This window comes from Corvus brachyrhynchos, unplaced genomic scaffold, assembly GCF_000691975.1.
Source record: "Corvus brachyrhynchos isolate BGI_N302 unplaced genomic scaffold, ASM69197v1 scaffold101, whole genome shotgun sequence".
NCBI classification, from domain to species: Eukaryota; Metazoa; Chordata; class Aves; order Passeriformes; family Corvidae; genus Corvus; species Corvus brachyrhynchos.
In genome coordinates this window covers 8,895,073-8,907,117 of record NW_008237239.1, presented here as the reverse complement: position 1 = coordinate 8,907,117, position 12,045 = coordinate 8,895,073, and the positions used below count along the sequence as shown (strand labels likewise).

Here is a 12,045-nt window from a genome sequence, read left to right as displayed (position 1 = left end):
GGCAGCCCTGGTAGGCGCTTGGGTTTCTGTTTGGGCTAGAAGCTTGTTACTTAAATCGATTTTTCAGTTAATTTTTTAATTGTGGTGCAGCACTGTATCTGCACTTGCCGTTCACCTTAATAAATAACCAGTGTAGATTTATGTTACGAATGTTTGCTTTCTTTTTCTTCAGAAACTTGATCTAAAAAGGCCCGGTGTGCAGAGGCCATGGGTTTGTCCGCATCCTCCCCGGCTGCTGCAGAGCAGTCACCGAATGCATCCAGGCAATATCACACGGCGTCTCCGCCGTCAGAATGTCCCATGCATCAGGAAAAAATGAGCGGTAATCATTCTTGAAACCTAAATGAATTAAACTCTACATGGAAACCAGACTGAAAAATTTTGGGGGTAGGGGAGAAATTCTTCAAATAAACTTCAGTTTTTCGTTCTCAAGTAAACTTTCTTTAGGAAGAGTCACTTGTTCACCAGAATGCTGTGTAAGCTGCTTTGTTTGGAGAGACAGGAGGTGCTTGCTGTAGAACCTGTGGGTTACCCCCAGTTGTCCCATTTCACAGGGGCCATATAAATCTGTTCTGTGGTGCGGTACACCACAGAGGGTCAGGGAACCCCTGCAGAGATGGTGACTGCTTGACTGGTTGTCACTAAAACCCGTGCATCTGGAAAAGGGCTGCAGAAGGGTGGTGAGATGAATGCCTGGAGAAGGACATCAGCTCTTCTGTTGACTTAGTCAACGCACTGGGTTAGCTTCCCTGAGGAAATCTTAAGTACAAACAATTCAGTATTGGGGCCAGCATGGGGTAGGAAATGAATATTCAAAGACTACACAGGAAACTCAGATCTTACAATGATTTTGGGTCCTGAGGTGCAGGAAAGAGAGCAGTTAAAACTGTTGAAAAGCTCAGAAGAAAGAGTGAAATAGCCATTTGCATTTATGTGACCCTTCAGTGAACTTTTCCATTTCACGTCTTAGAGTTTTCATCTGGTAGCAGAATGTATACTATTCTTGTATTTAAGGTTGTCCAATGCACATGAAGACTGCTGATCATAGAACTGAGAATACAGATGATGTTCCTGCACATCAAGAAAGAGCTTATGAGTTTGTAGCATGTCCTGTGAAGTCTGGTGCTTCTCAAGTGAAAGATGACATAGATCCCAGCAATATGGTAACTTTTGCTTATTTCACATGTTTTGTTTAGTCTTGTTTCTTCTGAAGTATTATACCTGGAAATGTAAATAGTGTTACAATGTAAGCTGGAAACTCTGGGAAGTAACTTTTTTTTTTTTTTAAATGCTGCTTTTTCTCCTTTTGTGTGAAAATTTTTATTTCAAAACAAATTACATCTTATTTAACATTGTATTAAAATTTGCATCTCTGGTGGTTTTCCAGTTTTTAAATATCTCTTGCTCTCTACTTACTAGTTCCATATATGTTTTTTATGATACATTAGTGCATTTTAGGTTCTGCGTAATAGCAGTATGGTTGAGTTCTGATTAGTGTCTCTCCAGGATTTCCTCTGATTTACAAAAAGCATTGCTCTTTTGAAAGTTGAAGTTGAGGCAGAAAGCATTCCTTTAGTCTTCTGATGACAAACTTGAGCAGAGACTTCTGCTGCAAAAAAAGATAATTTCAGTGGATTTAAATAAAGGCTGAACTTCTTGATCTTTGTAGGAGCTGACTGATTATGCTTTGATTTTTCTTGAACACTGTAACTTAAAAAAATGTTAATACTCTAATTTGTTGTTGATTCTCCTTGTTCTCTAGATGCCTCCTCCCAATCAGCAGCCATCCCCAGGTCAACCATTTCCACTGTCAACTGTTAGAGAAGAATCTTCTATTCCTAGAGCACATTCTGACAAGAAATGGGTCTACCCTTCAGAGCAAATGTTCTGGAATGCTATGCTAAGAAAAGGGTAAATACACTGTGAATTATCAGATGGTGTCTATGAGCCTGGAATTCATGAACTAGTATCATTAGTTATTGTTCATTATTTTTTGAGAGTTTGTGGATTTTAGCCAGTAAATAATAAAGTAGCTCTTTTAAAAAATACTATTTTTATAAACCTCTTTCTTTTAAAGGGTGAGTTGGTCTCAAAGGCCATGTGTCTTCTAGTGATCAGGAAGATAGTAAGGAATGTCAAGCAACTGCTACTGGCTCAGAAAATTATCTTTAAAGTCCATGCACAGTCATAGACAAAGTTTCCATGATTGCCAGCTTTCAAACTCAGTTGGTTTCACGCTAATCATATAAAATGACAGCAGAAGTTCTATGTGAGAGCATCTAACTTTGCAGAATTGCTGAAAATGGGGAAATTTGCAAGTAGATATTTTCGGTATTTACAGGAATTTAGCGTAGACAAGAAATAACTGAATGATTAATGTCTCCTGTGGTCTAAAAACCCTCCTGTGCTGTGTTTCCTCATTCTTTTGTAATGATTTGTTTGTCATTCTCGAACAGGTGAACTTTACAGGTGGTTTACTTTAGGAACAAGTTAATTCTTTGTTCTGTGTGTTAATATGGTTCATAACACAGTATGACGTGAGCAGCCTGTATGAACATACAGGTTTTGGTCCTGTAAACATTGAAGTGTGTTAAATGTTATGCCAGTTGTAAAGGAAGCACACATACAGTCACAGTGCAGTGTCAAGAGAGATGAAAAGTGTTTCTAAGTGTTTGCAAAATGTATTGAATACAGGACTTCCGTGCATTAGGAATACAAGTGGGATTTTTCCTAAGTATTTTTATGAATACTGTGGATGTGGTGATGTTTGCACACTCTGATAACTTTCTGATCCAGTTAAGCTGTTAATTTAGCTGTGTAGGATTTGTGGATCTCTCTGATGATAAGTTGGATAACTATGCTTCTGCACAGAAAATGAAGTGATTCTCAAGATGCTTAAGCAGATGAGCCAGAAGTTTGCATACTTGTCTTGTGTCTGGCATACAACCTTAAATCTCAATTCAAAAGTTCCTCAGATAAACTGAGGAAGGTGGAGTAGTTACGTTGTAATGTTTATAAACTGTTTTCAACTTCTTATTTTTTAGGTGGAGGTGGAAAGACGATGACATAACAAGTGAAGACATGACCAACATTATTAAGATTCATAACCAAAATAATGAGCAAGCTTGGAAGGAGATTTTGAAGTGGGAAGCTCTACATGCTATGTACGTACATATGAAATGTTGCATATGGAATATTTGTCATTATGTTATGACAAAGATATGAGTTGTAAACTTAGATTAGCATGACTGTTGTAAAGCAAACTGTCACTTTTTGTTTAGGTCAGCATAGTCCCTGTTCCTACAAGAGACAGACTAGTTAAGCATTTGGTATTATATATTTTTCTCTGAAATTTCATGATCATTGTTACACAGTAGTTTGGATTATGATTTTCTGTTCTTTAATCTATTAAATCTGTGGATTAGATTTGCAGAGAACTGCCTTGTTGACAAATTAGAACAATGGTGTGGAGCATATCCGAGATACTTTATTGTACCAGCAGTAAGTGCTGGCAGAAACTGGGTGGCTTTTCAAACCTTTAAAGAAAGAAAAAAAAGTTGGTTTATATCACGTGTAATTAATTTTTTACTGTTGCTTTTTCTTCTGCTCAGTTTCTGTGTTACTAAAACAAATTACCATAGTGGTTTAATCACTGAAAATAAGACTGTTTTAAAAGGTAAAAACTATTTTCCTTTTTAACTGTGTGCACAGGGAATGTCCATGTGGGCCGTCACTGATGCGGTTTGGAGGCAAAGCAAAGGAGTACTCACCAAGAGCCAGAATACGTTCATGGATGGGGTACGTGGGCAGGAAAGAAGGTCTTCCAGTGAGATGGGAGGCTAGAGACGTGTGTCTGAAACCATGGTGTAGAATTAATTTAAAGATGTTTCAGAACTGGTATTGCAAGTTAGAATTGCCAGAAAATAGCGGTACTAATGGGATCTTACGGACAAATAAACTTTGAATTGGGCTTCACTCCTTCTCCCAGGTTCATAACATCCATTAAAATATCTCCATGGCTTGTTACCTGTCCTTTCCAGGTACGAGCTGCCTTTTGATCGGCATGACTGGATAGTGGACCGCTGTGGGAAGGAAGTGCGCTATGTTATCGATTACTATGATGGCGGGGCAGTGGACAAGAACTACCAGTTCACCATCCTGGATGTGCGCCCTGCGCTGGACTCGCTCTCGGCCGTCTGGGACAGAGTGAAGGTGGCCTGGTGGCGCTGGACTTCCTAACTGCTCCTGTGGTGTGTACTCAAACAGTAACCACTTTCCTCCTAGACAAGGGACATGTGAATATCAGGACTTGAGAGAGAAGTTCACTGCAGCTGTCATTGCTTTCATCATCACCACTGTTCTTTGGGGGTGGGAAAATCTCGTTAAGTACACCAATGTGATGTGGTGTTTCAAATGGAATAATAAAGTTACAGTGGCAAAAACATGTATCTTAATTTTCTTAAAAACTGGGAAGCCTTTCTTACTTTGTCTCAGATTCTGCGTAAGCTCGCCTTCTTTTCATTTAATTGAGTGCTGCTCCAAATACATTACTATTCTGATTCTGACTGGAGTTCTGAGTATTAAAGTATTTGGATACCTCCATGATGAATAAAGGGTAAAAGATCTGGACTCTTTCAAATTACATGTTTTATTTACACTGTAGAACCATGTATTTGTTTTCACATTTTACCTATTCAAATACATACTTCCTCAGAAAACTTCAGTTAATCAGTTAAAGGAGGTGTAGTGTAGTATGAGTATTTTAAAGGTATGTTATGTAGAAAAGGAGAATATACTCCTGCCTTAATCTGCAATTTATCTTTGAGCAGAAGAACACCAGTTAGAAGCAGGAAATGAGTGTTACTTTTAAAACAGCATTTTTAAAAGGACAAAAAATTGATATTTAATGGCTATTTATTTGAATATTTAATATTGAATTTGAAGGTGGTTTTCTGATGTAAGAAAATGCATTATTTTAGTATTTTTATGTCCTTAATGTGTGTCATGTAATGAATTCAGGACAGAGCTAAGCCTTATTTAAAGAACCTCCTGCAGTGCATCTGTATTCAGCATCCTGGCTGTGTTAATGATATTACAGCTTGGGTTTTTATATCATGAGGAATTGCACAAGGGGGAGTGACTACACAGTCACACATGTGAGTATAGTGAGGTATATTCCAGGTGTGTATATAACTGGGCTAAAAGGGTATGAAAAGTGCCAGGGTTGATTGGAGTGTTTTCTAGGAGCGATGCACGGTGTAAAGATTTGATTATTGTTTGTGCTTAGTAAGGGAAACTTAACTTTTCTCTTTTAAGTCTTCCACTGTAATAGCTTTAAGTTTGCACAACTCATTAAGTTTCGGGTGCTGTGCAAAACACTTGAGAATGGAAAGGAGTAAGACAATATTACATTGTAGCTTCTCAGATAGGGGAAGCTGCCTTCTTGAAACTCCCCAGCCTTAACTGGGAACTAGCTGTACATTTCATTTTCTGAAAGTGGCCTATATTTAACTGACATTGGAAGCTTTTTTTTTTTTTTTTTTAATGGGACGTTCCTCTCAATGTTTCAGGAAAGTCATTTCCCATTTAGGGAAAAACTAGTCAGGGAAGCTTTCCTACTTCAGAATTCTGATGGTCACAAATAGTTCCTACTTCAGAGGCAACTATTGTGCAAGGTAGAAATAAATATTATGCAGAATCCTAAGAGGAAAACCATGCTCTTGCCCATATCCACTTTGCTTATTCCTTTTTCACCTTCAGTGATTCAGATATAGATATATGCATGATAAACAGAAGAAAAAAATTCCATCTGAGTAGGCACTGTATGGACGATATAAATGAAAAGTGAGTTTGTATGAAGCATATCTGACAATGAAGGAACTGCTCTGTTCTAACAGTAAAGATTGAGGAGCACTCTTTTTGGGGTGGTGGGTTGTTTTTGGGATTTTTTTTTTTGTAGCTGTTGGTTTATGCATTTGGCAGCTTGATACACTGAGGATTCTGTATTTCTCATAACTAAATATGGAAAGGCTACACCACTGTAGGGAGTACTTCAGAAGCTTCAAAAGCACGAGTTTGCTTTGTTGATTTCAGCAGTATGATGTGGAGAGCATTATGGAAATTGGAATTGCTGCCAAATCTGGGGAAACTGTCACAAGCCACTTCATGTGTTTACTATCTCCTGTTACGTTCCATCTTCCACAGATTCAAAATTGTTCTTTTCTGTGCTACTGTTAATGAAATGTACTACTTTGTCATCAAACTAAAAGGAGAATCAAATAAATATACTTTTCTTAACTTTGGTATTTGGTGATCATACTTTTAGCTGTAAGAATTATTAAGATGAGCTTCTGCATGTGTCATATGAGATTATAGTCTGTTGCAACTACAATCTTGCTATGGAGGATATATTTGATATCGTTACTAGGTATTATTGTATATTACTACAACTTAAGTATTGTCACATCTTTGAATATATACTTACTCATTTTTCAGGTGACTATAGAACCAGAACCCAAGGCACTAAATTCAGATGTTTGCTAACTTAAAAGAGCAGTTCTGAGAATAAGAGCATATTACATATTATTACATATTATGTAATATTACATATTATGTAATATTACATATTATGACAAAAAATATATTCATCCTGAGTCTGGCTAACTTGAGAGGAATGCAAGGAAATTTAAAAAAAAGAGTAAATGAAAATAACTAATTTCTACAAGCAGTAAGACTTAAGGAAGTGAATGGAGTTTTCTTCTTTAGGCTTGGGTTTCTTGATGCATGATGTATGGATGTCAGAATTATTATAATTCCAATGTAAATTTGAAAAACAGTGATTTTAATTGATTTTTTTTTTTAATCCTTAGGAAGGATGTTTTAACTGAAAAGCTATTGTTCAGGCTATATTAAGAGAAATCTGTGTATACGCATAAATAAATACATTTATATCCTTTCTTTGTAAGTATAGGAAGGTATGGAGAGTTCATGGAGCCCAAGAAAGTGAAGAAGTACCCTGATCCAGCCCTTTCAGGGAATTCTGCAGTGACATCAGGTTCCCAGTCCCGGTCAGGCTGAAACAGAATTTTGGAACCCAACATCTCAAACCAAGGTTAACCTTGTGCACATTCCAAAGGGAAAATGCAGACAGTCGCTAAAAAAAGGCTGCTTCTAAAATTAGTTCTGTATTTAGATATCTAAAGTTCACCCGTGTTCTGCTTTACTCTGTCAAAGCCCTGCTTGACCTATGGTGTTTGACTCTTGCAGCCGAAACAAGTTAGGGGTGCCCTCCTGGCCTGCCCTGGAGACGTGTTCTGAAGGATGTTGCAGTGCCCAGAAACTGCACTCTCTGGGACTGGTGGAAAAGGACTCCAGCATAACACTTCCAACTGTAATTAGGCCTTGGGTCATGCACATGCTGTCACATGCTGTCAGGAATGGTACTGACCTTTATTTCCTGGAGCAGGAAGCCATTCTGCGTTCAGGTATGGGTTTTGTCTACTTGCTGTTGGCGTTGCTTCAGGCTGCAGTGGCTCCCCTGCACTGGGGTGCCTGGCACTGCTGCACTACACGGGCACCAGACTGGGTGCTCTGCCTCCAACACCTTCCCTGCTCAGTCACGATGGACCAGCTCTCTGCTCTTCTGCAGTTTGTCCTGTGAGGATCTGGCCAACACGAGTGCTCTGTAATTGGGGAGTAATTCAGAGGCTTATCTTCCTGGGATGCCTGGAGTTCCTGACATCTGTTGAGCCTGCAACATTTTGCCTTTGCAGGCAGTTTGGAAGGGGGAGCTGTAGCTCTCCTGTTCATTTATTTTTCTTTCCCCTGTGCCCTAGAAACACCTTTGCTCCTTCCTTTCATACTATGCTGATGGTCCTAGCTTCAATTCCTCTAAGAATTTTAAGCTAAGCCTTAAAATTTTCTGTCCTGCTTTGCTGTAAAAGAAGGAGACTGTGTTGCTGTAAGAAGATAGTTGTGTCCCTTCTTGATTATTGCTACTTTCTACTCCCAAAGCAAAATGTTCTGAATTACCACTTTTGAATTATGAGGTGAAAGAGGCATGCTAGTTTAGTGTGAAATGCTGTCTAGTGTTTACATAATGTATTCACCATCAGGACTTTAATGTGCTCTGTAAATTTGAAGTCTCAAATGCGCTGATGAATACTGTTCTACCTTCAAAAGGTGTGAGTGTGGCAAAGGACCTCTCAGTGCTCTGAAAGTAGTCATAAATAGTCTGTCATCCTATGCACTCCCATTGTGTTTGTTCCACTCCTGTATCAAAGTGTGGGGGAAGAGTAGTTAATGTGCCTAATTGCAAAAGATGGAGGCACAGGCACATTGCTGTAGCTCAGCAGCTAAAAATGAACTGGTAGACTAAGAAGCACTGCCTAATATTTGGACTCCTACTGAAGTTTGGTTTTTATAGAGGGTAGAAATGCCTTTTTCAGAATCATCACATTTCAAAGACATCTGTTCCCAACACTTACTAAATTGAATGGCATGCTAATTCTCTGTCTCCCTTTGCTTACACCTGGAGGAGGATCCATGTAGTAAGGTTCCACAAGTCAATGTACTTGATGTGGAAGCTGAACGTTTTGAGGATAGGCTATACTACTTGATGCTAGATGTGCTTATGTCCTCAGTATCATACTCTTCCCTACCCACGAGTATTTTTACATATGTTCTTTTTAAAAATGCACAGGGTTGCTAGCTTTTTACAAATTTTTAGTGGGCAACTTCATGCATTTTTATTCTCACTGAAAGAAAATATGTTCTCTTTATTAGTCTATGTTTGTACAAGGTAAATTGCATGCAAAGATCTTTATGCAGTGAATCAAGTAAGTATTGATTCTCTCACCAATGTTAGTATTAGGAATCTGTGGTCATACTAGACATGTCATGTCATAAAAAGCATTAGATTTTTGCATTAGATGGCTAATCACTTTTAGGTGCTTCTCCTTCAAGAAAAAATGGCTTGTCAACCTCCTAGAAGAAGAATCTTATATTCTTTTATGAATGTGACAGTTACAGCTATTTGGTCTTAATACTTGCACATCACATTGCATAGAAACTTCTGGGCAGAGTACTTGGCTTCAAACCTAATTGTGGAGCCTTGAGCATGTGTGAAATGACACATTATTTACCAGGGAGCCACAGATTCCGATGGCAGCTCCTCATAATACGTGTCTGCATATTTGTGGCGTGGGTACATATTTTTGACTGGAGTCTGAATGAATCCAATTTTCAAAGGATTATGTAAATTTATTGGAAATATTGGGATAGTTATTAGGCTTCATTAAGAAAATTTAAAATATTAGATCATTTCTTTTGCTGATGTTCAGTTTGAACCATTGTGCCTCTCATAATATAGAAACCATTACATTTGTTTTCTACATAATATGGCAAAAAAAATCAACCTGTCATGTTTTTTGTTTTCCAATGTTTTGCCAATTTTGTGGTAACTACAGAAAGTTTTAGCTATTTTGCTAACATGCTGCTGTTCTTGCCTCCAGCTTCTGAAGACTATGACCCCATAAACCTCCTGTCTGCAGAGATAGCTAATGCTTTAATTGATCATTAGTACACTTTCAAAATGAGTTTCCATCTGCCAAAAGATTAAGTGTCTCAGGGAATTGACTTAGAGCAGTTTGATGCATGGAGGATAAATGCAAGTGCCTTTAAAAAGCACTGCTAGATCACAAATCCATGAAAAACTTGCTTCTAAAATACTTACAAAGAAAAGTAATGGAAAAGTAGTAGAAAAGGTTTTTCCTCCGCTTTGCTTTTTCCTCAAATTAGAGATTTTTTTTAATATATCAGTGAGAATTTGTTATCTCATTTTCAAGAATTGAAAAGCAAAATCTCATGAAAATTTAACCTTACAGCAAACAATGCAACTTTTGGCAGCTTTAATTCGCAATGTAAACTTTTTGTTAAATGAGTTTATTTCAACTGTAAAAAAGACAGAGAAAAATGAAAAAGAAAATAAGAAAAGAAAAAAGAAAACTTTTGCACTAACTGTACTTGAGAATACTGGGGGAAAAATAATTCCATGTTTTATCATGTATTTACACAATTACTGGGATTGTTTATCCTTCTGTTTTCTTCAAGCTTTTGCCTCTTAGTTTATTTGGAGAGATTTTACAGGTTTCCTGTTGGTTTCTCTCTGCTATTTTTGTACAAGCCACTTTGGTTAAGACTTCTACCACTGCAATAACACTTACAGTTGTTATTAGAGAAATGGTAGCTTCTTTCTCAGGCCTCTGAAAAAGCAGTGCTATTTAACTCAGGTAAGAACAGTTCTGACTGGTAAGAATGCCATTTTGGCTGCATTAGAGCTGGCAGCACTGTTGTACCAGAAAATACGGGAACTGCAGCTGTCCTGCAGCAGTGCCAAAAGGCGGAGGTGGTTTGTGTTGCACTGGTCAGCCATCACCTTCGCTGTGGTTATGGGTTCCTCATTAGTGTCTGTCTCATGAGCGCAAAATGGGCAACTGCAGTGACATCTAGACTTCCTAGTGGTCCTTTAATGCCTTCTGGAATGTGTGTTTTTAGGACTGCCTGCAGCTGCGATCAATGAGATGGCAAAGGGGCTGGCATGGAAATGATGGTAAAAGGAGTAAGATGGATGTTCCAAATTAACTCTTTTCCAAATGTCTGTCTACTCCTCTGATTTGCTTGTTAGGTTAGGGAAAAACCGGTCAAAACGCACCATTTTATATGTATTCACTGGTGGTTGTTGAAACAACACCTAATTAAGGCTGTAATTATAGTGAGTGGAAGGCAAAGGATACTGCTTTTGCAAATAACACTGGGAAGACTAATCTTACCTATGTATGAAAGGTTGCATTCTGTTTGCCTTGTCAGGCAAAGTGGAAGATTGTGGTGGCACAATCATTTTGTGACAGGATGTTGGAGCTGGTTTAATATAGGCTTACTCTAAAAAGCGAGACTTTTCTTTTTTAACTTTATTTGCCACATGTTGATGGGAAACTATCCATTTAGAGAATATGGCTAATATTCTATCAAACACTGCAATGCTTGAAGAAATAAAAAAAAGGAAGAGGGGAAATAAGATCTTGACTTTCAATTTCATAATAATAGACTCTGAAGGCCAGATTGTAACTGTAGAAGTTCGTTTCAAATTTAAATATTTAGCATTTTCAGTTGTCTGTGAATACAAGAAAAATTATTACATTAAGATGGAATTTAGATCTTTGACATGAAGCTGATCTTTTCATAGAGTGAAAAATATCAAGCTGACATTATACTGTCTCATTTGATGACTTCCAAATGTCAGAGTGCAGTAACTTATTCATAGGGACCTCCATGTCTAGTGATAGTGTCAATTCAAGACATTTACATCGACTTTTTTATTTAAACATGTAAAATGGAATATGCAAAGTAGCAGAGGAGAAGGAGGAAAGACCGGGGCAAGGAAGTTCTTAATAATAGAATGGAGACACTTCTAAGGCCAATTTCCACCAGAGCCTTCTCTCTGACAGCTGCTAAGTGTAGTGCTGCTCTCTCCCAGCATCTCCCTCCTCTCCTGCTAAGCCCCCTCATAGTTCTTGTTATTTCAACACAAGTTAGGGGCTTAAAAGTAGCAGGATATAATCTCCTGAAAAGTAACCCCCCCAGCCCTTGCTTTTTAAAGTGATTTTTGTAATAAGAGAAGATACGGAATGATTTTGCCTGGGAGTTAATTGTACTGTTGGCAGTGCACAACCTCGGTATGAGCGCTTGTAACAGGATTGCGAAGTCACAGTAGTTGATTGTAAGAAACATAATTTTATATTCTAGTAACTCTTTGTGCAGGGGTGTGTGCGAATGCAACTCCGTGGGTCGTGTGCAGCCCGAGGCCGAGCCGGCTCTTCCTCACTATGGGTCAGATCGTCGCACAACGCTCCGCACCCCGGGGCAGGGACAGAGGGACAGGGCGCGGGCTCCTCGGGACAGGGGCGGAGGGAGGGAGGGACAAAGAGACAGGGCGCGGGCTCCTCGGGACAGGGCCGGACGGATGGAGGGAGGGACAGGGCGCGGGCT

The 12,045-nt window shown here is 38.6% G+C and overlaps 2 protein-coding genes and 1 long non-coding RNA gene across 3 annotated transcripts in view; 2 read left to right on the top strand and 1 right to left on the bottom strand.

Annotated features, from left to right (window-relative positions):
* Nucleotides 1–6,297, top strand: LOC103612585 (cytochrome c-type heme lyase). The gene is made up of 7 exons (XM_008630261.2): nucleotides 1–10; nucleotides 173–322; nucleotides 1,015–1,163; nucleotides 1,763–1,911; nucleotides 3,045–3,164; nucleotides 3,712–3,798; nucleotides 4,041–6,297. The coding sequence occupies exons 2-7, from the start codon at nucleotides 208–210 to the stop codon at nucleotides 4,237–4,239; spliced, it is 819 nt and encodes a 272-aa protein (XP_008628483.1). The 5' UTR covers nucleotides 1–10; nucleotides 173–207; the 3' UTR covers nucleotides 4,240–6,297.
* On the bottom strand, nucleotides 3,713–7,942 carry LOC108445583. Its single transcript, XR_001860508.1, has 2 exons — nucleotides 7,448–7,942; nucleotides 3,713–3,853 (listed from the first exon to the last, which is right to left on the bottom strand). It is a non-coding gene; the product is annotated as an uncharacterized LOC108445583 (long non-coding RNA).
* A 3,887-nt stretch (nucleotides 7,943–11,829) lies between these two features.
* The window catches only part of RWDD3 (RWD domain containing 3), an 11,705-nt gene continuing 11,489 nt past the window's right edge, over nucleotides 11,830–12,045 (top strand). Inside the window, exon 1 of the mRNA XM_017729589.1 lies at nucleotides 11,830–12,010. Within this exon, the coding sequence (XP_017585078.1) occupies nucleotides 11,830–12,010 (181 nt within the window). The remainder of the gene's footprint in view (nucleotides 12,011–12,045) is intronic.